The 24589-nt window shown below is 45.5% G+C and overlaps 2 protein-coding genes across 2 annotated transcripts; both read right to left on the bottom strand.

Moving 5' to 3' along the window:
* Nucleotides 1-6660: 6660 nt before the first annotated feature.
* COPS9 (COP9 signalosome subunit 9) lies at nucleotides 6661-8491 on the bottom strand. The gene is made up of 3 exons (XM_066556942.1): nucleotides 8388-8491; nucleotides 8245-8317; nucleotides 6661-6960 (listed from the first exon to the last, which is right to left on the bottom strand). The coding sequence occupies exons 1-3, from the start codon at nucleotides 8448-8450 to the stop codon at nucleotides 6923-6925; spliced, it is 174 nt and encodes a 57-aa protein (XP_066413039.1). The 5' UTR covers nucleotides 8451-8491; the 3' UTR covers nucleotides 6661-6922.
* Nucleotides 8492-9317: 826 nt separating this feature from the next.
* On the bottom strand, nucleotides 9318-21255 carry OTOS (otospiralin). Its single transcript, XM_066556972.1, has 6 exons — nucleotides 21188-21255; nucleotides 13384-13476; nucleotides 12525-12596; nucleotides 12127-12205; nucleotides 11753-11779; nucleotides 9318-9707 (listed from the first exon to the last, which is right to left on the bottom strand). The coding sequence occupies exons 4-6, from the start codon at nucleotides 12176-12178 to the stop codon at nucleotides 9523-9525; spliced, it is 264 nt and encodes an 87-aa protein (XP_066413069.1). The 5' UTR covers nucleotides 12179-12205; nucleotides 12525-12596; nucleotides 13384-13476; nucleotides 21188-21255; the 3' UTR covers nucleotides 9318-9522.
* Nucleotides 21256-24589: the final 3334 nt, after the last annotated feature.

The following is a 24589-nucleotide window of genomic DNA, read 5'->3' as shown; positions in this document are numbered from 1 at the left end:
CAGGGCAGGCAGAGAAGCACCTCTGCCCCCCTGCAGCCCCACAGCTGCCCTTTCCCCTCTGTTCCTGTCTCCTGAGGCTGCCCAGCCCCTGCAGGGGTCTGCATGGGGGTCTCAGCCAGCCCAAATGCTCTGACAGGCTTTGGGAGCAGCAGCTGAGCAGGGCCACCAATCACCCTGGGGAGTCCTGATGGGCCAGCAGCTCCAAATTCCTGCATGTGGGATGGAGATCAGACCTGCACCTCGCCAGCACTGCCACCTCAGGGGCACATGGCCAGGCTCACCACGGGCAGGGAGCTGCAGGGCACCATGCTGGCCTTGGGCTGCCTTCAAGGAAGAGCTACAGACAGGGTTTGGGGGATAATGAGGTCTTGGGGGATGAGCTCAGGGGAGTTCCTAAGGAATCCAGCCTTTTTCCATTATGGAGTTGTGGTTTTACTCTCCCTCCATGCTTCATAAACCCATGGGAGGGGAAAACCTGGCCAACACAGGCACATCTCCAAGGCCTGGGCTGGCTCCTGAGGATCACACTGCATTGAACACACAATTATCTTGTAACAAAAGAGCAACAACGACACTGGCATGCTGAGAGGGCACTGAATCACCTGCTATCCAACAAATTTAAATCGTTTAGTTTGTGGTTTTTAATCAATCCTGACAGCAGATGCCTTGTACAAAGTTATGTCTCACTGTTTACTGCCTCTCTGGCAGGTTTAAAAGGATGCTTTTCCCTTTAGAAGCTAATGTACTCTAAGAGGCAGAAAGCAAGAACATTTCCCAATGAAAGATTGAAGTCACTGCACTAACAATTAGGGAGAAATAAGATGAAAAGCTGAAGACAGCTGGAGACCGCTGGAGAGACTGACCACACTCATCCAGCAGGGAAACCATGTGTGAAAGCATCCACAGCCCTTTCAAACACAATTATATCCTGGTCCTAATTGTACTTAAACCCCATGTAATCACTTGTGCCAGTAATTAATTGGAATACAAATAGCAGATGCACTAAACCATGAAGAGCTACAAGAAAAAGATAAATTGCTTGGAAGACTTGCATTCCTGAAGTATAAACTCACTAGAGGGTTTTTATCATGGAAGCAGGCAGAGAGATTAGGATCAAGTCTGACATTTGGCTAATCAGCCACTCTTCGTCCATACAAGAAATGCCATCAGATTGAGAGTCTCTGAAATACTGTGCAGGAAACCAGAGTGTGCCCAGGCTGCCACATGTTTCTCTGACTGTATTTGTGCTGGGTGTAGGTACCTGATGAAAAGACTCAGTTTCCATGGGACTGCAAATCAGCAAACCCACCCTTAGCTCATGCTGGGATGATCAGCCCAGCCCACTGCATTTTGAGAGCACTGGGGAACTTCCTCACATGGAAGTGCAGTTCATTACCCTCCAGCCAATCCAGGGGAATGGAAAGGTTCATTCCCAATGAAATGGAAGCATTCAATGTCAGTATCTATTTCTTCCTGCAGACATTCCCACCTTCAAGGCAATCTGTGGAATCGCTCCCATAAAAGCAGGACAGATTTATGGAGAGGCATCAGGGAGGGAGGCAGAGAGATGACACTTGAAGACAATCTCTAATTCCCTTCTGGAGTCAGGCCAGGGGGTATGAACCAACCCACCCAGCTCCCTCTGAAAACCTGGGCACCTGTGAAAGTGGAGCTCTGCCTACAGAGTCAGGACAGCACAGCTTCTCTGCTCCTTGCCAGGGATTTCCAGAGAAGCCATTCTAGTTCTGTGTCATGTTTTGCCAGGTGTTGAAGGCCAAGGTGGGTCTGCCATCCTGGATAAGGCACAGCACAGGGAAGGTGGTTCCCACAGCCCAGCCCCTGTAGCCCAGCCATGCAGAGGCAGCTCCAGAGCAGCAGGAGACCAGGAGGTCACAGCAGGACCCTGCTCAGTGAGCTGCACTGGGAGCTGAACACGCCCTGAATAAAAAGCTCTGCTCTGTGACAGGACAGAGCCACTGTCCCATGACAGGAGTCCTCTCTGAAGTGTCCTCACCAAAGCATCCCCAGCTGGGACTCCCTTGGTGGGGCAGCTCCTGTCAGCACCAGGGATGCTTTGTCACAATCCCTTGCCCTGTCACCCACCTCATACCCAGCATTCTCAGCTATGCATCTGTTTATTCACAATATTCCAGGAGGCTTTACGTTTAAATGAATTCATACAAGGATTACCTAAACCTTTTTTCATAAATAAGCAAGCAGAATTCACAAAATAGTCGTATTTGAGTATTTTAAAAGCTTTAAAAGACATTGCTCCTGTCTCCCTCTGCTCTGAACTCCTTATAGAAGCTTGAATAAAAGGTTTGTAACATGAGTCAGGATTCTTACCCTGCTGCTTGGCAAAGGCCAACTGAAACAAATATAAAAGGCAAACTCAAAAGATAAATAAACTTGAAAGCAAAAACATGGAAGCAAATCTTTGTGCTCAAAGCTACCCCTGCTGCCAAGGACTGACTTGCATTGTGCTTTTCCAAAACATCCCTGATGTGACACTGGCATTCCAGCCCCTCACGAACAGGGACTTCAGGGAACAGGGCTGCACTGTCACCTGCCCAGCACGTTCTCATGTGCTCAACAACTGCACATTGAGAGCAGGAAGATGCCTGCCAGCTTCTCAACACCCCAGGGAAGCATGAAGAAGTCCACTTATTCATCTAAATGAATTCCTTCTTTATCAAGAAAAATACCTTCCTCTTCAATTACTGAAAGAAAATCCTAAAAGGAAAACTTATTATTCCCTAGAAGTTAACTCAGCAAAAAGCCACCAAGGAAATCCACTATTGCCACACTAGGTCTGAGCTTGCCTGTTCCTGCTCCTATGAAGGGCAGTGGAACCCTGGATACTGGATAAGCTGGAAACCAGCTCAGAAGCAGCACTGCAGAAATATTATGCACAGATGACAGCCAGCTTCCTTTAGCATGGCAACTTTCTCTCCCTCACAATGAGTGGATTCTTTTCAGCTCAAAATAGATTGTACATTTTATTTCCAAAGAATGTACTGGGACAGTTTGCAGCTCCCTGAAGACAGAGCTGTGGCCTGTTGAGATTATGGAAGGGAACAGGCTGACATTTAAGTGTTTTGAAGGAATTGCTTTTCATCTGGCTACACCCTTCTAAGGCATTTCAGCACTTAGGGCCTCATCCTGCCAAGTCTCAGCTTTATGGATTTATGGATTGCCAGCTGTCCCACTGCAATCACTGGGACAATTCACAAAACTATTCAGACTAGAGCCTTTACTTGCACATTGAAACACTCAGCAGTACCCAGCAGCTTATTAATGAATTCACATCAGTCTGAATGTGTGCATATTGCTGTTCAAACAGCCTTGTTCCCTAAGAAACACTTCTTATAGGAAGTGTCAATCTCCACAAAAGGGACAGAAATCAAAGCTCAATAAATGAATTGGCCAAGGCAGTCAAATGCTGTTTACATCAATTTTTATTAGAGATTTTGACATCTTGTGATTATTTCCTGACAAAAGGCTGATTGCCCCAGACTAATGGGACCAAAAGCCTTGACAAATGTGAACACAGCAGCAATGTGAAGCTGAAGGGCATTTTGTTCTTCATCTACCACTGTTCCAGCAGGGACCCAAACCAAGCACAGCTCCTGATGGAAGCTGAGCACACTGACAGCCCTCTTGGAGAGATGATGTGATGCACACCCTCAGTCTCACTGTGCAGGAGGGAACTGCATACTGCAGACAGCTCCAAGGTGTATGTTTGGTAATATCCCAACTCTGTTCCTTTCATTTCATCCCAGCCCAGGAGGCCCACACAGGTACCAGACTGAAGGACTGGGAATAAATCCCCAAGAACCCCCAGGAGCTACAGCCAGAGCAGCATTACCTGCACTCCCAGGCAGTTCATGGGATTCCAGTTTTCCACAGCTTGAGGACTTTGATGAACTCAAACACTTTTAAACACTGCACAGATGAAGTTCCCTCCCCACAGACACACACACCACACCTCTCAAGTGCCAGCAGTACTATTAATGCTGCTTTTCTATGTGAAACCCTGAGTTTCTGGAAATCTTCACAAAAAGGTGTTCGCTCAACCTACCTTGAGTGGATAGTTACATCCTGGCAGGATGAAAACTGCTGGACCCAGTTCCACAGAGAGAATTCCATGTTTTGATCAGGTGAGATGTTACACAACCAGAGCCACTCACCATTAGCACCTTCAAACCAATGTTCACTGAGGTTTCAGACATCTTTCAAGGAGAGAACACCATCCCTCCTGAAGAGCAGCTGTTCAAGGTGGATTTGTATCACAGAATATACTCATGCTGCTGTGATCCAATTAAAGCTCAAGTTTCTTACAACTTAAGGAAGCAAATGAAAAACAAAGAAGTATCTACAAAATATTGACAAGGATGTATTCTAAAACCAACCATATTGAGGAATCAGCAAAAGTAGATAAAAGAGCAGAGGAGGAGAGTTGCTTCTTGAGTTTTATTTAATCTTTTGCACCTGCCCAAAATGCTCCATTTCCTGGTAGCAACTCATTTCTCAAAACACAGTTTGGAGAAAGCACAGCACTGTTGCCATATTTCTCTTTTCATAGAAAAGCAAGGCACAATTCTTCCCAAGAATATTTCTGGGTTTCACATTCTCTGAACATCAGAGAATGGAAAACCAATTCTTATCATTTGCTGTGCCTGTGTTTGTGCCACAGCAGAATGCAATATGGAGACTGTTCACCCACAGTGATGGGGTTTTGTTTCCTTGGCCTGTCAGGGCCAGGTGTGTGTGTGTGTGGGGACTGTCGGCTCACAGTCACAAGATTCTGTGTGTCCAGGGATGAGTGCTTGGCAGGTTCAGTTTTAGATGTATAGAATGATATAGCATAATAAACTAATTAATTAGCCTTCTGATATCAATAGAGTCAGATGCATCATTCCTCCTCCATCAGGACCCTCACAGCATTGCTGTACTCCTGCAGGCACAGTGCCTCAGACAAAGCAGAATTTCCCAAGATCCATCAAGGTGTTTAAAAAAGAAGGAAAAAAAAAACAATAAAAAATCCCAGGTCTGCTTCCCTGTCTACCCATGATGAACAATATGGAGATTGTTTACTCACAGTGATGGTGTTTTGTTCCCTTGGCCTGTCAGGGCCAAGTGTGTAGCCCCACATTTCTCTTCACAGAGAAAAGCAAGGCACAATTCTTCCCAAGAATATCCTTATCTCATTTGCTGTGCCTGTGTTTGTGCCACAGCAGAATGCAATATGGAGATTGTTTACCCACAGTGATGGTTTTGTTCCCTTGGCCTGTCAGGACCAGGTGTGTGTGTGTGTGTGTCTCAGGACTGTTGGGTGACAGTCACCAGATTCTGGGCAGGGTTGAGTGCTTGGCAGATTCAGTTTAGATGTAATGTAACATAGTGTAATATAGTGTAGAATAATATAGTATAATGAAGTAATTAATGAGCCCTCTGATATCAGTGGAGTCAGATGCATCATTCTCTCCCCTCACTGGGGCTGCCTGCAAATTCCACGCAGCACCAGGGCCCCAGCCAGCCCAAGCCCATTTGCCACCACTCAAATTGTTTTACCCCAGTCTCAGTGAGGAAAACTGGAAAGCCCAGGCTGTCAGCAATCACTAAAAGGGAAAGGCCAGTGCCTGAGCAAGGCTGTTCCTCCAGGAACACAGCACAAGTCAGGCACCAAGCAGGGAAGATGTCAGAGTGCTGATTTACAGCACACTGCATGATGAAACAGGCTCTGCAGAAATCCACAGCAGCACAACCAAAAGACACCTAAATCCTACTGGGTTTATTGTGCTTCCTTTTTTAAACTCACTGGCTGGAAGAGTTGCTGTTAGATTGAAGACTTCCTTTTTGAAGGCAAACTAAAGAAATAAAAATGTGACAGAGGTATGAAAGGGTTTCACTGCAGGCAACATTTAAGTAGTGTGAAGTGTTTAAAGAAAGATCAGTCACAGTATTTAGTCTGTGATCAATTTATAGAATACAGATTGCATTTGAGATTGGACAGGATTACACTCTTGACTCTAAAAAAACCACACTAAAAACTCACCTGTTCCTTTCATTCGGAGATTCAGTTTGGTCACTGAAGGGTAAGAATGAAACATTTTTATGTTCTGAAAAGCTTATGTCAAAATCTGAATAGTATTTCAACAGCCTGGTTCATATACACTGTACCTCTAAGCACCAATAAGTGCATTAGCTTCTGCAGGAAAAGAAAATTTTATGGTTTCTTTTTCTATCAAGTACAATTTCAAGAATGAAATTATATTTTTAAATCCAAGCATTCTCCTAATCTGGGGTCAGAACAATTCTTTGCTTAACATATCAAGGTGAAGTTATTTTTTCTTTTTTTCTGTGTTTCTTAAATTAAAAGTGAAGTACTGATGGTAGCTCTCTGTCTTGAAACAAAAGACAACCCACACTCTTCTCAGTGTGAACAACAAGTGAGTTGGACTATTCAGAACAAGGAACCATCTGATCCTGAGACAATCCTTTACTGTGGGATGAAGAAAACTTTCCTGGGCAGCATGTGCCCTACTGCATATCTTTTATGTAATATCCAAAAGCAACAATGAATTATTTAATGCCAAAATAATCACTCTAAAGCAGCTCAGAAGACAGCAATTTCTATTTTTATAAGCCAGAGAGATGTGTGTTTCTTCAGTATTTTATTCAATAAGCACCGTCAGCAAATGAAATTTCCAGGAAAATCTACACACAGCTTCCTAGAAATAACAGTGCACACTTCCCTCTTCAGTTAGCTTTACCCATCTGTTTTCCTATTCCCCAAGCAGCTTATCCAGGCTTTCTTCTCCCCTCTGTGATGTTCCCATTTTGATTAATTTAATAAATATGGACTGCAGGGGTGATCTTAGAGAAAACTCCACATCTCAACTCTGCTGCACACCCAAGTTCACTGGATGTCATCGTCATCAAAGAGATCTTCAAAATCTAGTCAGGAAAACAAGACAAAAATTAACCTCAGAAGTTTCAGTGCTACAAATGCACATGCAAGTACAGTACTTTGTTCCTTGGATCAAGGACAGAAATAAAGGTGAACTCAGGGAACGAGAGTTACTGCACCATCAGTTATTATAAATGTAGCATCAGGGGGATGATTTTGCAGATTAACGAATTGGGATTTGTGTTAAAAAGCCCTTTCTCAAAAACATTTCATTGTTTTGTGTTAAAAAGCCCTTCCTCAAAACCATTTAATTGCTTTAAAGGTGCCAATAACATTTCTGTCTCAGAACACATCTCCTAGTAGTGAAATGGTTCCAATCACATTTGGAATTACTCCTAATTACTCAGCCTTGCATCTTCCTTGTGTACTGAACATAAACTAATCATCTAAGTGAACACAGTCTTTATTCCAAAAGAAGCCAATTGACAAGAACCTACAAGAAACTGAGGATGAATCCTCATTTAGAAGAGCCCTAAATACCAATGGAACACAATGCCACAGTGTGAAGGTAGAAATAGATGGAAAAAGCTACTCCTGAATAGACAGCTGAGAGCAGAACTGCCTTCCACTCCTGTCTCCTAAGTCTTGAGCAAAATGAATAATGTACTTTATTTTGCAATCAACACCAGCTTGTGATACTAACACTGCCACTTCAAGATTTAATAACATATAAAGCATTTAATAACATATAAAACTCACTGCTGCAATGTCTAAATGCGCTTGTTCAGAAGCATAAAAACCCCTTCGGGCACCAGGTGCAGCGCAGTGTTGTATATTCCACCCCTACGTGGATATGTAGCTGCTCTCCCTCAAAGCAGCTGTAAATCCTTACACACAGGCTGAGAGAACTGGGATTGCTCAGCCTGGAAAAGAGAAGCTTTGGGGTGGCCTTGTAGCACCTGAGGGAGCCTCCAAGGAAGAGCGACAGACGATTAACACGGGCCTGGAGTGGGGAATGGCTTCAAACTGATAGCAAGTAAGTTCAGGGATTTGAGGAAAAAATCTTCCCTGTGAGGGGCGGTGAGGCACGAATAGTCCAGAGAAGGCCACATTTTTACTCGTATTTACACTGTTTAACATAAGCTATTTGTTATACAAACGGACCAATGTATTTTTCCTTGTCGCCATTAACACGCTAAACTCCGCGGAGAGGAAAACCCCGCACCCAGAGATGTGGTCAGGCACAGCTTTAGCGAGCACAGGCAGCAAAGGCAGGGCAGAGAAGCCAGGCGAGGTTTGCTGAGGCAGCCCCGGAGCAGGGCGGTCCTTACCGTTGAAGAAGTCGGCGTGCACCGCTTTCTCGTTGGCGGCCAGGTCCATCAGCAGCCCCGTGCTTCCCCCTGCCTGCGAAAGCCGCCGCTGAGCGCCCCCGCCCCGCGGCACCACGGCCGCGGCACCGGAGCACCCGCCTCACCTCATCCAGGTCCACGTACGGGCCGGCGCCCTCAGGGAACATCTCGTCCACCGCCGGCTTCATGGCGGCCTCTCCGCGCCGTCACTTCCGCCGCCGCAGCGGCGCCCTGCGCAATGGCCGCCCCCGCGCAGGGGCCGCGCTGTCTCCATGGCGACCAGCTATGGAGGCCGCCATCTTGTTCACCCCGCCCCCGTCTCCATGGCGACCAGCAATGGAGGCCGCCATCTTGCTCACCCCGCCCCCGCCTCCATGGCGACTAGCAATGGAGGCTGCCATCTTGCTCACCCTGCCCCCGTCTCCATGGCGACCAGCAATGGAGGCTGCCATCTTGCTCCCCCACGCCCTGTGGCCATGGCGACTAGCAATGGAGGCCGCCATGTTGCTCCCCCATGCCCTGTGGCCATGGCGACTAGCAATGAAGGCCGCCATGTTGCTCCCCCCATGCCCCGTGGCCATGGCGACTAGCAATGGAGGCCGCCATGTTGCTCCCCCATGCCCTGTGGCCATGGTGACCAGCAATGGAGGCTGCCATGTTGCTCCCTCACACCCTGTGGCCATGGAGGCCAGCAATGGAGGCCACCATCTTGCTCCCCATGCCCCGCTGCCATGGCGATGGCAGGCCCAGCGCCCCTTCAGACCTCAGTGAGGCATCAGTTTGCAAATCAGGTGAGTGTGACTGATACTGGCAGCCCCTCCAGCCCCCAAACTGGGTGCACTGCACATCCTGTACACATGTACTCCTCTGCACAGAGAGCAATCTCCTGAGATGAAGCTGAGAGCATCACCTGGTAAAAAAAAAAAAGCTCCCAAAGCCATGCAGCAGAATGAACAAGTTTATTGTGTCACACAGAAGCATAAATTGTAAAAAAGGGATTAATTTAAAGCCTGAAATGCTGCATGTGGTTGCAGTGTCACTTAGTGGCTGAGAAACAGTGCAGATGTGTTTGCTGGCAGGCAGGTGTTCACGCAAACACCTTTACAAGAAATGGTAAAAAAGAGAATCACTGAAGCCATAGAATGCTGCACATGACTGTGGTGTCACAAAGCAGGTGAGGGCAGCTCAGGTGTGTACAGTGGCAGGCAGGTGCTCACCCAAACACCTGGGCAGCAGCTCTGGCAAAGCTGAGCGAGGCTCTCAGGGCTCATGGTCACGCACGTGGTAGCCAAGGTGGCTCCCAAAAGGGAACTGGGCAAAGAAGGCTCTGGCCATGTCATTGATCCTGTTGTAGGCTCCCAAGGTCCGGAAATATTCCACATAGGACCAGAAATCATTGGATGAGAAGGGCCAGTACGGCAAGGCTGCAGCATCCTGATAGGGATCTAAAGAACCCAACCAAAATAAAATATTGCATATTACTATAATACGAAGCACTTTTGTTGAGAGGTTGGGCTTGGAGCCACCATGTTTGGGGTTGTGAGCTCCCTTTGGGGGCTCCTCTGGCAACAGAGAGGCAAGGAGAGCCATTGACCCCTCTCTGTGACCCACTGTGCAGAAAATGGAGCCAGTATTCCCTGCTCCAGATGCACCAGGAGTGACAGAGTGGGACAAGATGGGGAGCAGGAAAGAAGGGACATGTCCACATTTACACCAGTTCAAGAATTCATCGGGCTGGTTTCATTTCTAGAAGGCTGCTGGTTATTTCAAAGCAAGCAGTGATTGCACTCAAAAGCCATTTCTCCTCATTCCACATAATTTGCTTTGCCCCATAGAAAAATATAAGGAATAAGGCACCACCCTCTATGGTGTGCCCCTGCAGCTGGGCACATTGCCCACAGAACTGCCAGGGACTGGGGCCATACTGCCCTGATACCGCCTGCAACTGCAGAGCTGTGCCTGTCCTCCGGGGACTGTAGGAAATGAGCCACAGGGATGGAGAGGAGAGGCTTTGCCACTTGGGGGACAGCTACTGCATTTGGGCCTGCTCTAGCAGTACCAGAATGTGATACAGTCATTGAAACAAGATTTACAATTCAGCAGCAAAACAAAATCAGTTCTGAAAACACAGGAACCCTGGGCCCAAATGTGGGCAAACAGAGAAGCATATATAAAATGTAAACAGCAGCTGAGAGCACAGTCACAAATGTCTTTCAGTGCAGTGAAGCTAAACACAGTATTTTATTTTGATTTGAAGCCTGTTTAGATGAATGAAAGTCTTTCCACCCAGCTTGGGGCCAGGGTCTTTGGTAGGAATTAAGGGCCTTCAACAATCCTGTTGTCAGACTTTAATTTTATGGAGTAAAGTTTGCAGTGTGCAGGCACAGATGGCACATCACAAACCAAATGAACCAGCCAAATGCTGTCTGCAGAGGAGAACTCACTGTTTATACCAGCTGACCTCAGATTCACTTTGCAGGCTGCTGCTTGGCCCAGTGTGAAAGAAAACAATAATTGCTGGTAATGAGAGCAACAGGACACTGTCTGAACAGGGCTCTAATTCTAGATTGATGCAGGTTCTCCTGAATGTTGCAAAAGTTGCCACAAAAATATTTGCTGTACACAAACACAGATGATGTATTAAAATATTTTAGAGATGATATATTAAAAAGATTTATTTCTAAAGAAATAGAATGGAGCATAGGGGAAAAAAGATTTGACTGATAAGTAATCATATTAGACCTTATTGTGTATTTGTTCTGTTCATATCTGTTATAATGCTTTCTGCATATTTGTGCACTGGAGATGCTGCTGGCAGTACTTGGTTATTGCAGATACTTCTCTGCAACTTTGTTTTCAGACAGAATTCTGTCTGAAAAGCCCAAAAAAGGCTAAATGATAGAATCATCAGTAAGCCAGTGTAAACATCATTAGGGTGTTGAGGGTTTTTTTAATCAAAGGCAAACACTAATCCAATGGACTAATCACACAAAGTGACATGAACCACAGGATAGCTGTGCTAAGGGATTTATTCCAACATTTCTCTAATTGGATTTGTGGCAATTTGTAAATTTTAAGCTTTTTGTCATGAAAGCTGGTATCTCCTGCCAAAAAGCAGATACACATACAGCATTATGGTTCAGGACAGACAAAATTCTCAGATGTCCTATACATATCTAAGTCTGGTGCATTCCAGTTAGGATTTTGTACAACAGAGTTAGTGACTTGACTGTAATCCCTTTTCATTTTAAGACTGGATATTAGCTCTGTTATTATACATTAACATGTTACCACCTTTTAATAAATTGTAAAGGAATTTTTAAAATTCACTATTCTTTTTTTTTCACCAGAACTAATTGAAAGCTTTACTCAGTCCACTGAGGTTAATAAGCATTGCTGCCAAAGTCATTGCTGGGCATCAAGTCTGGGAGTTACAAATGACTCTCCTAAATATTAGTGACACAAAGGAAATAAAAACATTAGGAATTACCATCTCCATCCTGGATGGATCGGGCATCTGTAAGTAAAGAGGAAACACATCAATACCAGCTCCTGCACAGAAAGGCTTTCTGTTAACCAAACATTTTCCATGTATAACTAGAAGCTCACAAGTTCTTTAATGCCCACATCAGACCCTCTGTGTAGCCAAAGGATTTTTGTTTCTTGAACAACAGAGCAAGGAATCCCCTGTTTGCAATCAGTCACTGCTACAAACCACCTCAGTCTGGCTGTTAGTCAGAACTCACAGCCTGAACAGTTGGGATTAAAATGTCAGCAACGCTAAATAGAAGATGCTGTATTTGTAACAAAATATTTCTGGGGGCTTGAAAAAATAAACAAGAATAAATTTGGTAGTAATCTTACCTGCTAGCATGTTCATCAGCATACAGAAGATAAAGAAGCCAGTAAATGTCATCTTGTCTGCAAGAAACTGCTTGTGTTTCTGAAAATTAATTTGTACAATTGAGGATTATTACAAGAGATTAATAATTATGCAAACTCAACTATTTCTTGTTTTAATAGAAGAATACATTCCAAAATAGATTCTAGTTACTAATTTAGGCATGAAAAAATCCAATCATATTTCTTATTGCTTCTGAAGTGCAACACAGAGCATTAAAAGACCATCAGTCCTGAAATGTATATTGATATTTTGGCTTTAGGTGGCATAAATCCAAAAGGTGCCTCTGAATCGACATGAAATCAAGTGTCTTTGGAAATGTTTGATTTTGTGGTTAATTTAATTTCACTTTGGAAATTACCTCTCTGTTTCTCTTCTTTTCTTCTTCTTGCAGCTCTGAGTCAGCTACAAAACTCCAAAAGGATTTCTAATGCTGTAAAATAGTAGTGCTTTGTAAGGAAGGGTGGGGGGAAACGTCACTGAGTTACTACACCAATCTGATTTTGTTTTCTTCAGGTATTTTTACAGCTCACATTTGCATTATATTTCAGCACTGCCCATGGAAGAGACAGTGGACAGTTTCTGAGAGGAAATCAGAATTAACTTTGGCAATAACATTTGGTTTTGGAAGATAGAGGGGAAAAATAGAGAAGCAAATTCAGTGATTATTACAGTTTCTGCCCTCCTGATTTTCTTTCTCCCCTTTCAGACAAATAGATTTTTTAAAATGTTAGCTGAGTAAATTGCTAAAAGGATATTGAGTTCCCTCTCCAGCTCAGTCATAAACCCCAGAAATACTTGACAGTGCTTTATATTCTTATTTAGGATCCTTAAAATCTAGACCTTAAAATGTACCAGGCAGTGAGTGACCACTAAAATCAATGGGATTACAGAGAGTAAAGAAGGAGGTCCCCGAAGACCACGGCCATGCTGATGGTGCTGGTGCCCTCAGAGGGTCGATAGGGTGCATTGAAATGCATTTTCACATTATACCCATTTCCTGGAAGGATTCCTCTCCCACACCAAGCAGGTGCTCCAGGCTCCAGCCTGTGCAGGTTGCTGTGTGGATCCAGCACTTTGAGAAGCCTGAAGGGGATACATGGTTTGGAGAATATTCAATTGTCATGTACATCTGATTGATTTTCATCTAGCACACAACCCCTATTGGCAGCAGGTGTGGTCAGGCACTAAGGTGCAGCAGAAAGTGTTCTGTGACTCACAGGCAGATTGGGGATCTCCATGCTTCTCAACAGTGTGGCAGTTCTGGGCAATCTGGCCAAACCCCCAGCTTGTGGGATTCACACTCTCTGAACCTGAGAGAAGCAGTGAAAGAAGCAGAAAAAAGAATGATCAAAACAGTTCTTATCTCATTTGCTGTGCCTGTGTTTGTGCCAAAGCAGAATGCAATATAGAAATTGTTTACCCAAAGTGATGGTGTTTTGTTTCCTTGGCCTCTCAGGGCCAAGTGTGTGTGCAGACTGTTGGTCAGCCACAAGATTCTGAGTGGTTAAGTGCTTAGCAGATTCAATTTAGATGTAATATAATATAAAATAATATAGTATAATGAAGTAGTTAATGAGCCTTCTGATAAGACAGATTCCTCCTCATTCCTCCTGGACGTCGAACAAAATATCCCCAATAGCATCAATTTCCAGATATTGCCCCTCTTGAGAGGAGCTCCTGAGATGCCAGTGCAGAACTCACTGTGCACCTTCATGCTGTGAGATCTGACTGTACACATGCTGATCTGAGCTGCACTCTCTTGCTGGGCATTTTCAGTTGCCTTTATGGTCTACAAAAGCATTTCTCTGTGTCAGTTCTAGATACCTGCAACTCTGTGCATGGCTTCTGACATTGATGCCTTGGTTGTACCACATCACCCATCTGCCACAGGGGAAATCTGTGCACTCACAAAGCCCTGGAGCAGAGAGAGCCAGGTGAGTGGCCTTGCAGGAGGACCCAGCTTGGCTGGAGTTTGTTCCTATCTACACACAGAGTTAGATAGTTTTGCCAAGAATTAATTCAAGATGTTCTGAGTAAAGGGAAAAAAGGGTGCTTTGTAGCACACTAGGCTGTGCCAAGTCTTGTGGAGGGTGAAAAGAAAAATATTATGAAAGCAGAAGCAATTCCATGTTTGAAAGGCTTTAATCCTCCTGCTTAGTATGTATTTCCCAGGCCTGTAGGAGGGCTCCCTGCATAAGCCAGGTTCTTGCAGCACCTCACCCACTCAGCTGGGCTGCAGCAGCTGTGGGTGGGAAGAGGCACTTCCTTGGAGTTCTGTGTTGCATCCATGTACCTGGGTGCACCCAGCAGCACTGCCTGCAGAGCCCCGCTTTCCCTTTCTCTGCATATCCTGCTCCAATAAAAACCAGAAGCACTGAGGTGTGCTGATACACACACAAAACAGTCATCAGCTGGAACTGAATAAATGCCATAAAGCTGCTTTTGTGCACATCCATCAGTAGCTCTTTGTTTTGGCTGGTGACAAACCAGGTGCAGTTCCAAGTGGGAGGTGAGATAACGTGTTTTGGATGATGACAAAGGAGAATAATGAAGCTCCTGATGCAGCCACATCCTGCTGCTCTCCTCTTGAGATACTAATAGCATTGTAGGAGGATGACAAAATCCCAGACATTATCAGATTCAGGGTCTATCTGATCACAAAATGATCAGATACAACACTGGATGATCTTGGGAAGATTCCCATAGCTATTGGGCTGACACACACCTTTACACCTACCTCCTTTACACCTTATTATTGTGTCTTTTGAAGCTTGGAGTTACTTCCAGAGCCAGGAGGATCACTGATCTGACATTGTGTGTCAGTCTTCTAACAATTACAAACTTGCAACTGAATTCAAATCAAAATTTTCCACTTGCTAGTGCACATATTGCAGATGTGAATAAATTCTCAGGGTTTCCATGCTAAAGCAGACCTAGGAAATTATTAAAAGGGGATAAGACAGCATTGAAAACAACTTGTATCACAGGTTACAACCTTTTCTATCAACACTTCTGTTGCTGTACATGACTGCTTGTCCCAGTTGGGTCAGTTTTAAACACAATGTTGGACTAGAGAAAAACTGATGAGTTCTCATCAGCTGCTGGAAGGACTGTGTTTGGTGGGTTCAGTGTCCCAAACAGTGCAGTGTGCTCCTGGCTGGTCCCAGAACACATGATGCTCTGACTTGCAGTGTTTCTAACAGCCTGCAAGCACGTTCATTTCATCCCCCCTCTTTTTTTTTCCCCTTTTCTTTCTCTAGGAGCACTTTCCTTTTTTCAAACTCAACACAGAGGGCAATTCAATTAAAGTAACAGTGCTGAGTGTCCAGCACAAGTGCTGGCATGGATCAGTTAGCAGAGCCCTTTGCTAATAGTTGCTGCCCTGCAGGCTTCTTCACTGCTGAGCAGTAATTGGAGATGCCATGGTGCCCACAAATGCAAATCTTGCTCAGCAGCAGCCACATTTCAGCAGACACTACAGCACTTAACAGGGCAGCTGCTTCATGAGTTCAGTGTCTTAATTTCTACTTATTTTGGAAAGAAATTTCCTGTTCTCCTTTTTCAGAACAGCCCATTAGCTCAAAAAGCTGTTATTCCTGCTGACAAGAAGTTCTTCAGGTTCTGTACTCTAAAGTTTGCATACAGTTTTTAGCTAAGGCCATTCACTCAGAAAAGCTTTGCTACACGATAGAAAGGGCTGTTGTTTTTCCCTACCCCCCCATCCCAGGAGGATCCAATCAATATGTACTTTCTGTAGATGGCTCTCAAAGCCAGAACATCCCACACAGAGCCTGTCAGAGACAGAAATCAATGGGAGCACAGAGGCCATTCCCTTGGGAATAGGGGAATGCAATTTGGGCAGCCCAGGTGCTGGTGTGACTCGGTGGGGAGCAGTCCTGGGGCTGCCAGCCTGCCTTCAGATGGGCTGCTGCTAACAGGCCTGTTCCACCCAGGGCCAGCCCCTGTGGAGCAATCCAGCTCTCCTTGTCGATTAACTTGAAACAAAGATAAAGGAATACATAAAAGCAACTTTATGGATTCCTTTCTTTTCTCAATAGCTATGTTAGACTGCTATCACACACACAAAAATCTATAATGCTCCAGGCACTGGAAAAAACCCTGCTTAAAAAGCCAGAATCTTTCTTATTTAATCAATAGACAAAAGCAAGTGCATGCAGAGTTCCACAGGAACTTATCTAAAAACTAAATAGGACTAATAGATGCATCTGAAGTGCTCTGCCCTTGAGCTGAGCAGACAAAATGTTCTCCACAGGGCTACAACATTTCTGTACATCAGAAACAACTAATGACAGTGATATATTGACCACCCCTAAAAACAACAAACAACAAATGTTTGATTATTTCCTCCAGCAATTTGTCCAAATAATACAGGTCAAGAGGAGATTCCTGTGACTAGAATATGCTTTGCTCAGACAGGTGTAAGGAAGTACCAAGAAGCCAAGTAACAAAGTGACCAGTAAATGTAAAATGAGGTACCTGTGTAAATTTCTCCCACTTTCAAGGCACGTGGTTTCTCATCACTCCCACTCAAACTAGATTTGGAGGCACCAAAGAGACGTGTGGTATAATGTTCTTTAATGCTCATAGACAAAAAGACAAATCAAATAAGAAGACAGGAAGCAAAACCCATAAGGCATCACTTTGCCATTGTGCCAGTTAGTCCCATTTTGAATATTGCCTGCATTTTTGGTCTCACATAACAGAAGGTCATGACTGAACAAGACAGGATACAAAGAAGAGGGTGAGGGGAATTAGCAGACAGGGACCAGCTAAAGCAGACTGAGACTCTTCAGGCCAGCAAAAGGATGACAAGACCTTGATTTCTACCAAGAGATACCAAATTAGTTTGGCAACAGCTTATTCAAAACAAAAGGTGTTTGATACAGCTGTAGAATGACTTGTCAGGATGTATTATCAACTACACAGTGTCCTGGCTGCAGTGCCTGAGCCTGGCCTGGCAGCAGAACTGCTCTGCACTTTTGCTCTGTGTCTCACTCCTCTGATACCCTCTGCTGCTGGGCCAGGTGAGCTCCCAGGCTGAGCCTAGGCTTGATCTTACAGTCAGTTTTACTGAAATATGACATATTCCAGTTCTTGTGAACAGACAGCTTTCCTGCCAGAAAGTGGTTTGATCATCCTGATAATAGCAGCCCCTGGAAACAATTGAAGGGAGACATAGCAGATGGATTTGGATAGTTGCAAAGCCATTAACAGAATAACTGCAGTGCAATTAGAGATAGCCCAGTGAAAATGAACCACTTGCAGAGGCACTAGAGCTAATTGGGAAGGTCAGAGTACAAACCCTAGTTAAGGAGTAGCTCTACACTTAAATCAATCACGCTTAAGAGCCAACAAGTAAATGCATCAGACATTTATTTCAACTTATCATTTCAATCTCTGTCTGAAGAAAGGTTATATTTGTACACACAATGAGCTGCCAGGGGTTCACAGGCAGCAGGCAGTGCTGCATGCAGCAGCAGGTGCTGAAACAAAGGAGGGGAGCAATCCTGCAGGCATCAGGACTAGTGCAGCTTGGCTCCCAAGGAGCTGACCCTGCCAGGTATCCCAGTGCCACTCCCCAGGAACATTCTCAGCTCTCCCCCATTGCTCCTTGGCCCTCCCAGACCAGCTCCAAGCACCAGCTTTGGCTTTCTCCAGGGTCCATGGAGCCTTGCTGGCACAACACAGCAGTCTGGTGCTCCTGCTCACCAGTCAAGCAGATGTTCCTGAGCCAGCAAAGAGCAGCACAGGCTGACTGCTCCCCTCCTATCACCACTGACACCAGCAATCTTATTCTACAGTCCATCTGCAAATTTTCATGTGAATGACAGGAACCTCACACCCAGCCTGCCACCAGAGTCGGTTAGGATTTGGTAACATTTCAAACTATTTTTGCTATAGGCAAAATGGAGTATCAGAGCCAACAAGTCCCCTTGGTTTCTTGCATGCTGTTTGCTCAGGAGACACAGTTGGCAGTGCCCATCAGCACCACAGAAGGTTCATGCAGTGAGGAGCACTGGCTCCCAAGCAATCCTGCTGCAGGGAGGATGAGAGGCAGCAGCAGCAGCAGCATTCCAGCAGCAGGGCAGCCAGGACACCCCTCCTGCACCCACATTAGGCCCAAGCTCATCCAAGGCACCTTTTTGGATAAATTGGTCAGTTGTGTGCTTTAGCTTTACTCAGCCATTCAGCACAGGCACAGATGACTGAACTCAGGAGAGAATGTAATAAACTGGTCACAAGCTGACAGGTTTATTCAAGAACTCTCAAGAGAGGATATATTTTTCCCATTGCCATTAAGGCTAGATGTATCATAGCAATAACCTCCACCATCTTGAAATATACTCACAATTTTTTCAGAATGATTGAGTGTTCCAGCTACACTTAAGTTATTAAGCCAACAGCAGATGTTTATTGTTTTCATTTCATAGAGATATTTCTTTAAATAAAAGTGCATTAAATATTTCATTACCAAAGTTAAGATTTCAGTAGGATAAATAGAAACTTCTTTACACCCAGGGTCTTTTCTTCCCTTTGATTCATATGCCAAGGCTACTTCAATATCACCAGTTATACCTGTCCACAAGCAGCTCTGCCCTAGGGACAATAAAATTGATTAACCAGATTGATGAAGAGATGAGCTTGATTACAAAAAATCCATCACAAACGTGAGCAAGCTGCCAGTATATTTGATGCCAGCAATCCATGAGACCTGTTAGTGGCTGTACCATTGCAGCTGTTACCAGACCAAAAGCCACCCAGGCTTTGCTACAAGCAGAGCAGGTTAGCAAACCCAAGGAACATCACATGTGGGTCTGGAAAGAATTGTTCTGCTTATCCACCTTACAAAGTTTTGCTGTTTTAAAGATTGACAGGGTGAAGACTATCAGTCACCATCCCAAAATAAAACAGCACCTGTTGCAGTGTTGTGAGGTGAGAGATGAGAATTGACTCCAAGTTCTCAAAAGGCTGATTTATTATATTATGATATATATTATATTAAAAGAGAATGGTATACTAAAGAAAGAGAAAGGAGACATCAGAAGGCTGGACAAGAATGAATAAGAAAAACCCATGACAGACCAGAGTCTGATACAGTGGCTGTGATTGGTCATTAAGTAAAAACAATTCACATGGAACCAATCAAAGATGTACCTGTTGGTAAACAACCTCCAAACCGCATTCCAAGCAATCAGAAAATTATTAACTTTTTTTTTTTTTTGAGGCTTCTCAGCTTCTGAGGACAAAAATCCTGGTGAAGGGATTTTTCATAAAACATCATGGTGACAAGCCATGGTGTCAGCCATGGTGACAAAACCTTCTGCCCTAGGTTTTCTGGGTAACAGTGGTCAGTACCAACACTGCAGCTGGAGAGCAAACCCTGCACAGCTCTAGGAGCTTGTAAATTATGGTTACTCAGATTATTGCCTTATATACTGAAGGCAGAGATTAGCCTTGGTTAGTGGCCTTACCAAGCAACTTCGCAGAGATTATGTTTGAGGTTCTAGTTTGGACTGATGTGCTAAACTCCAGTGCAGTTGAACAAGACTGAACCTGTTCTATCAGGACCAAAGAAATTAATCTTTATAACAGCATTGTTGACTCTCAAATTCCTCGATGCATCCAGTTAATCACAAGGAAAGCCGTTCTTGCCTGAATTTATTGCTGTGTAGTTTGTAATTTGATGATCGTTGCCCATGTTTGACATGATTTTGCAGTCAGTTTGCACCTGGCAGCTCAGACTGTGACCTGCCTCACCATTCAGCTCAATGCCATTTTTGCCTCCCTTAATGAAGTCCAGCCGTGTGCGTGGGCAGGGCAGCCTCCCCAGGGCCCCGCTTCATTCAGGGGGCACACGGCCCGCCCGAAGCGGGGACAGCCGCAGCTGCCCCGGGATCTGCCCGGGGAGAGCCAGCCCGGCCCGGGGCTGCAGCGCGGGGCTGCGGCTCCCTCTGCTGTCCCGGGATCCCGCTCACGCAGCGGCGTGCTCGCACACCGAGAGAGGCTTGCACACCCGGAGGGATGCTCACACACACAGCCAGGGGGATGCTCACACGCACACACACACACACACACACACACACACAGGGGGATGCTCACACGCACACACACACACACACACACACACACACACACACACAGGGGGATGCTCACACGCACACACGCACACAAAGGGGGAATGCTCACTCACACACACACAGAGGGGGAATGCTCACACACACACACACAGAGGGGGATGCTCACTCACACACACACACACAGAGGGGGAATGCTCACACACACACAGAGGGGGATGCTCACACGTAGACACACCCAGAGGGATGCTCACACACACACACACACAGAGGTGGATGCTCACACACACACACAGGGGGATGCTCACACACACACACACACACACACACACAGAGGGGGAATGCTCACACACACACACAAAGGGGGATGCTCACACACACACACACACACACACACAAAGGTGGATGCTCACACACACACACACACACACACCCCCAGAGGGATGCTCACACACACACACACACCCACACACACACACACACCCCCACCCCCAGAGGGATGCTCACACACACACACACACCCACACACCCAGAGGGATGCTCACACACACACACACACGCACACACACACACACGCACACACACACACACACCCAGAGGGATGCTCACACACACACACACACACACACACACACACACACACACATACACCCCCAGAGGGATGCTCACACACACACACACACCCACACACCCAGAGGGATGCTCACACACACACACACACACACACCCCCCCACACACCCAGAGGGATGCTCACACACACACACACACACACACACACCCCCAGAGGGATGCTCACACACACACACCCCGAGATGCTCGCACACCCCGAGATGCTCGCACACCCCGGGAAAGGCGCTCTCACACACCGGGATGCTCGCACACACCGAGAGAGGCGCTCTCACACACCGGGATGCTCGCACTCACCGAGAGAGGCGCTCGCACACACCGGGATGCTCGCACACACCGGGATGCTCGCACACACCGGGATGCTCGCACACACCGAGAGAGGCGCTCGCACACACCGAGAGAGGCGCTCGCACACACCGGGATGCTCGCACACACCGGGATGCTCGCACACACCGAGAGAGGCGCTCGCACACACCGGGATGCTCGCACACACCGGGATGCTCGCACACACCGAGAGAGGCGCTCGCACACACCGGGATGCTCGCACACACCGGGATGCTCACAAGGCGGGACGGCAGAGCCTGCTCGGGTTTAGCACTCTTGCAATTTGAATAAAGTCAGGGTAAAACTTCAGCTGCAGCAGGAGATTGCCACTATAGGACACGAAACAACACGAATGCACACACTGCTGTTCTCAAGGTGAAAAAAGGGAAGGTTATTTTCTAACATTTATAGATTTCTAAAAGTGGATTGGAGGTGACAGTGCCACCCCTCCAATGACACTGGACAAACTAACATTCTCTCAAATTTCTCTTCTTCCATAAAAGAATGCGAAACAATAAGTTATTTACAGAAAGTGTGTGAGAAAGGTTGTTACAAGAATGTAAACATCAGAAGGTTTAGAAAATCAGGGCAACAGGAGAGAGATAAAAAGCAGGACCAAAGGCACAAAGGTGAAAAGGCCATTTCAGCAGACTTGAAGGATATATCAGTGTCTTCCTCTACAAAAAGGAACCAGGAGCACCTTACATCCTCTATGCAGACAGCACTCACCTGTATGGCATCAAGGGGGAGGGCAATAACCCCTGCCACATTCCCAACCCCCTGCTCCCCCCAGTTAGGCTCCATCAGCCCTTACAGGAAAGCAGCACTCACACCAGCCTGCTATAGATTAGGGCCTTGAACACACAAGCAGGAGCCATAAAACAGAACCACTCATCACTCTAGCAGAGCCAAAGACTGACATCCCCACTAAAGAGAGTTGAGGATTTGTGGCCCTGGGCTGAGCTTAAATTCTTCCTGGGACCATGGGCAGGGGCGTGGGAGGAGGCTACAGGGGAAGCTGCTGGAGGCATTTAGGGTATATTGGTGGTCTTTAGGGTATATTGGTGTCCTCAGGCCCCTAGGAACACGTTTAGTTAAAGGGAAAACTGCTGAAATTTTTGTAAAGAAGATAACAGATGAGTTAGGAGAAGATGGTGAAGTCAATGTTGCTGGCAAAGCTCTAAAGCATTCCTTAGCATGATGATAGAGCTCTTTCCTGCACCTCTGTTTTCTGGATGAATGACCTGCAGGTCCTGGTTCCTGGGAATAGCCAATTTGTCTGAAATTATGACTTTTAATTTTAGTTTTACTGGACAAATCACTCCATCCTCTCTCTTGACTGTAATTTATGATGTCACTCATTAGTGTTGCCCAGGTGGGGATTTCTGTGTGTTCTAAAATTGCAGCAACACTCCCAGCCAATTCTGCATGAAAGGCTGTGTCTCTTTTAATTTCATCTCACTTTGAAGCCAGGTAGGCTTTGAGTATGGCAGGGGCTGCCTTAGTTAGCAGCTTTCACATGTCATAGTTTACAGGTGCTATAATGGGAGTGTTAAGAGCACAGAAGAGCTTGCTCCAAGATTTAAAGGGCAGGAGCAGAGGCTCTCCTCTCTCCTCACACCTATGCCCCCAGCCCAGTAACCCTGCTTGTGATTGAATGGGGACAATTGTCTGTTAAAAAGACAGCAGGACCCCAAAACCTGTCTTAGCTTTTTCACCACTTCATAGGACTCTGTTTCCTCCAGATAAACAAACTCACCATGAATATTCAGTTTCAGTTTCACCTGGCTTACAGCTGTAGTCTTCTTGCAAATTTGCTCTCTGAGTCTGATCAGAGTTGGGCTTTGGTTGTGATTTCTCTGTGATTTCACCTCAAGGTCCAGTAGTTACCTCTGGTTTTGTAATGGGTCTGAATTCATTCTCTGGGGAATTTGAAGGAGATAAAAGATCATTTTTCCCTGGTCTGTTACTGCAGGGATCACCCCATGTATTTCATCCCAGTCTTCAGGGGATGTAATTAGTTGTCTAATCTGCACAATGTCAGGAGGATTTGGAGCCTGCATAAGCATCAGCTCGACTTTTTCCTTCAGCTTTGGTTTTCCTTTCTTTTCTTCTTGTAACTATCTCTGCAGCTGTTCTATTTCCAAGGACAGTTAGTTCAGTTGTTTTCCTGCCTTCCATCTCAGTTTTTAGCTCTTGCTCCTCTTTAATTTGATCTTTCCTATACTAGCAAGCAGCTTCTAGGCAGGTGCCTAACATATTACAAATAATTCCTTTGTTTTTTCCTGCCTTTATATGGCCCCTAGCTGTTTCTAGATGTTCCTCCACAGCTTCCCAATCATGCCAATTATTCTGAGCCCATTCATCTGAGAACTCAGGACTTGGACTTCTTCCATGCTTTCCTAAGCAGTCAGTGATTTCACTTCCCATCCTGCTGACTACAACAATTTATCCCAAATGAGTGTTTTAGGTTGCTCAAAGAATTGCTGGCAGAGGTACCAGCAAAAGCAGCTTTGATATTAAGGTGAAAATGTGACAAACTTGTTGGCAAGATTCACCCTACTGCTTACTAGATGATTAAAGCACACAGAGAAAAACTGGACTAAAACCTAAAATCAATCAATCTAAAGTTAAAATCAACAAAAATTTATCTATCTAGGGAATGGGGAAAGGGTAAGAATGGGAAAGGGAGAGGATGAAAAATAATAAGGAGACCCTCCTGTTGAGTCACAACATTTAGAGTGATCCCACTTGCCAAACTCAGCCCTGGACTTCACCAACAATTTAGGCCTAAAGGTTTTAATAGCACTTAGACTTAACAGCACTTAATTGAGAGTTTAATTTAAAAGATTCTTATAGGATTCACAATAGCAGAACAATAACTCACTTACAGGCCTAACTTACTTATGACTCTGAAGCACTCAGTAATCCAGCAGAGCAACACTCATTGTACACTGGCTCTGGCACACTGACCCTCACACACACCTACAGAAGCATGCAAAGGTAAATAAATACCTGGGAAAGCTCCCTGGAGCTCAGCAGGGACTCACATGGGATGTCTTTGCACCTCCTCAGGGCTGAGCCCCCATATGGCTCACCATACAATATACACCCATCTACCATACAATATACATCCATTTCATCTCAGGAATGTTTCTTAGGCTCTGGATAACACCAGCAGGCTGTTTCTGATTTGTACCTTTGGAATGTCTAATGATAATGTGAGATGATAGAGCTCTTTCCTGCACCTCTGTTTTCTGGATGAATGACCTGCAGGTCCTGGTTCCTGGGAATAGCCAATTTGTCTGAAATGATGACTTTTAATTTTAGTTTTACTGGACAAATCACTCCATCCTCTCTCTTGACTGTAATTTA

Source organism: Molothrus aeneus, chromosome 10, assembly GCF_037042795.1.
Source record: "Molothrus aeneus isolate 106 chromosome 10, BPBGC_Maene_1.0, whole genome shotgun sequence".
Classification (NCBI taxonomy): domain Eukaryota; kingdom Metazoa; phylum Chordata; class Aves; order Passeriformes; family Icteridae; genus Molothrus; species Molothrus aeneus.
The sequence above is the reverse complement of the archived record's forward strand: the minus strand, read 5'-3'. Positions and strand labels throughout refer to the sequence as shown.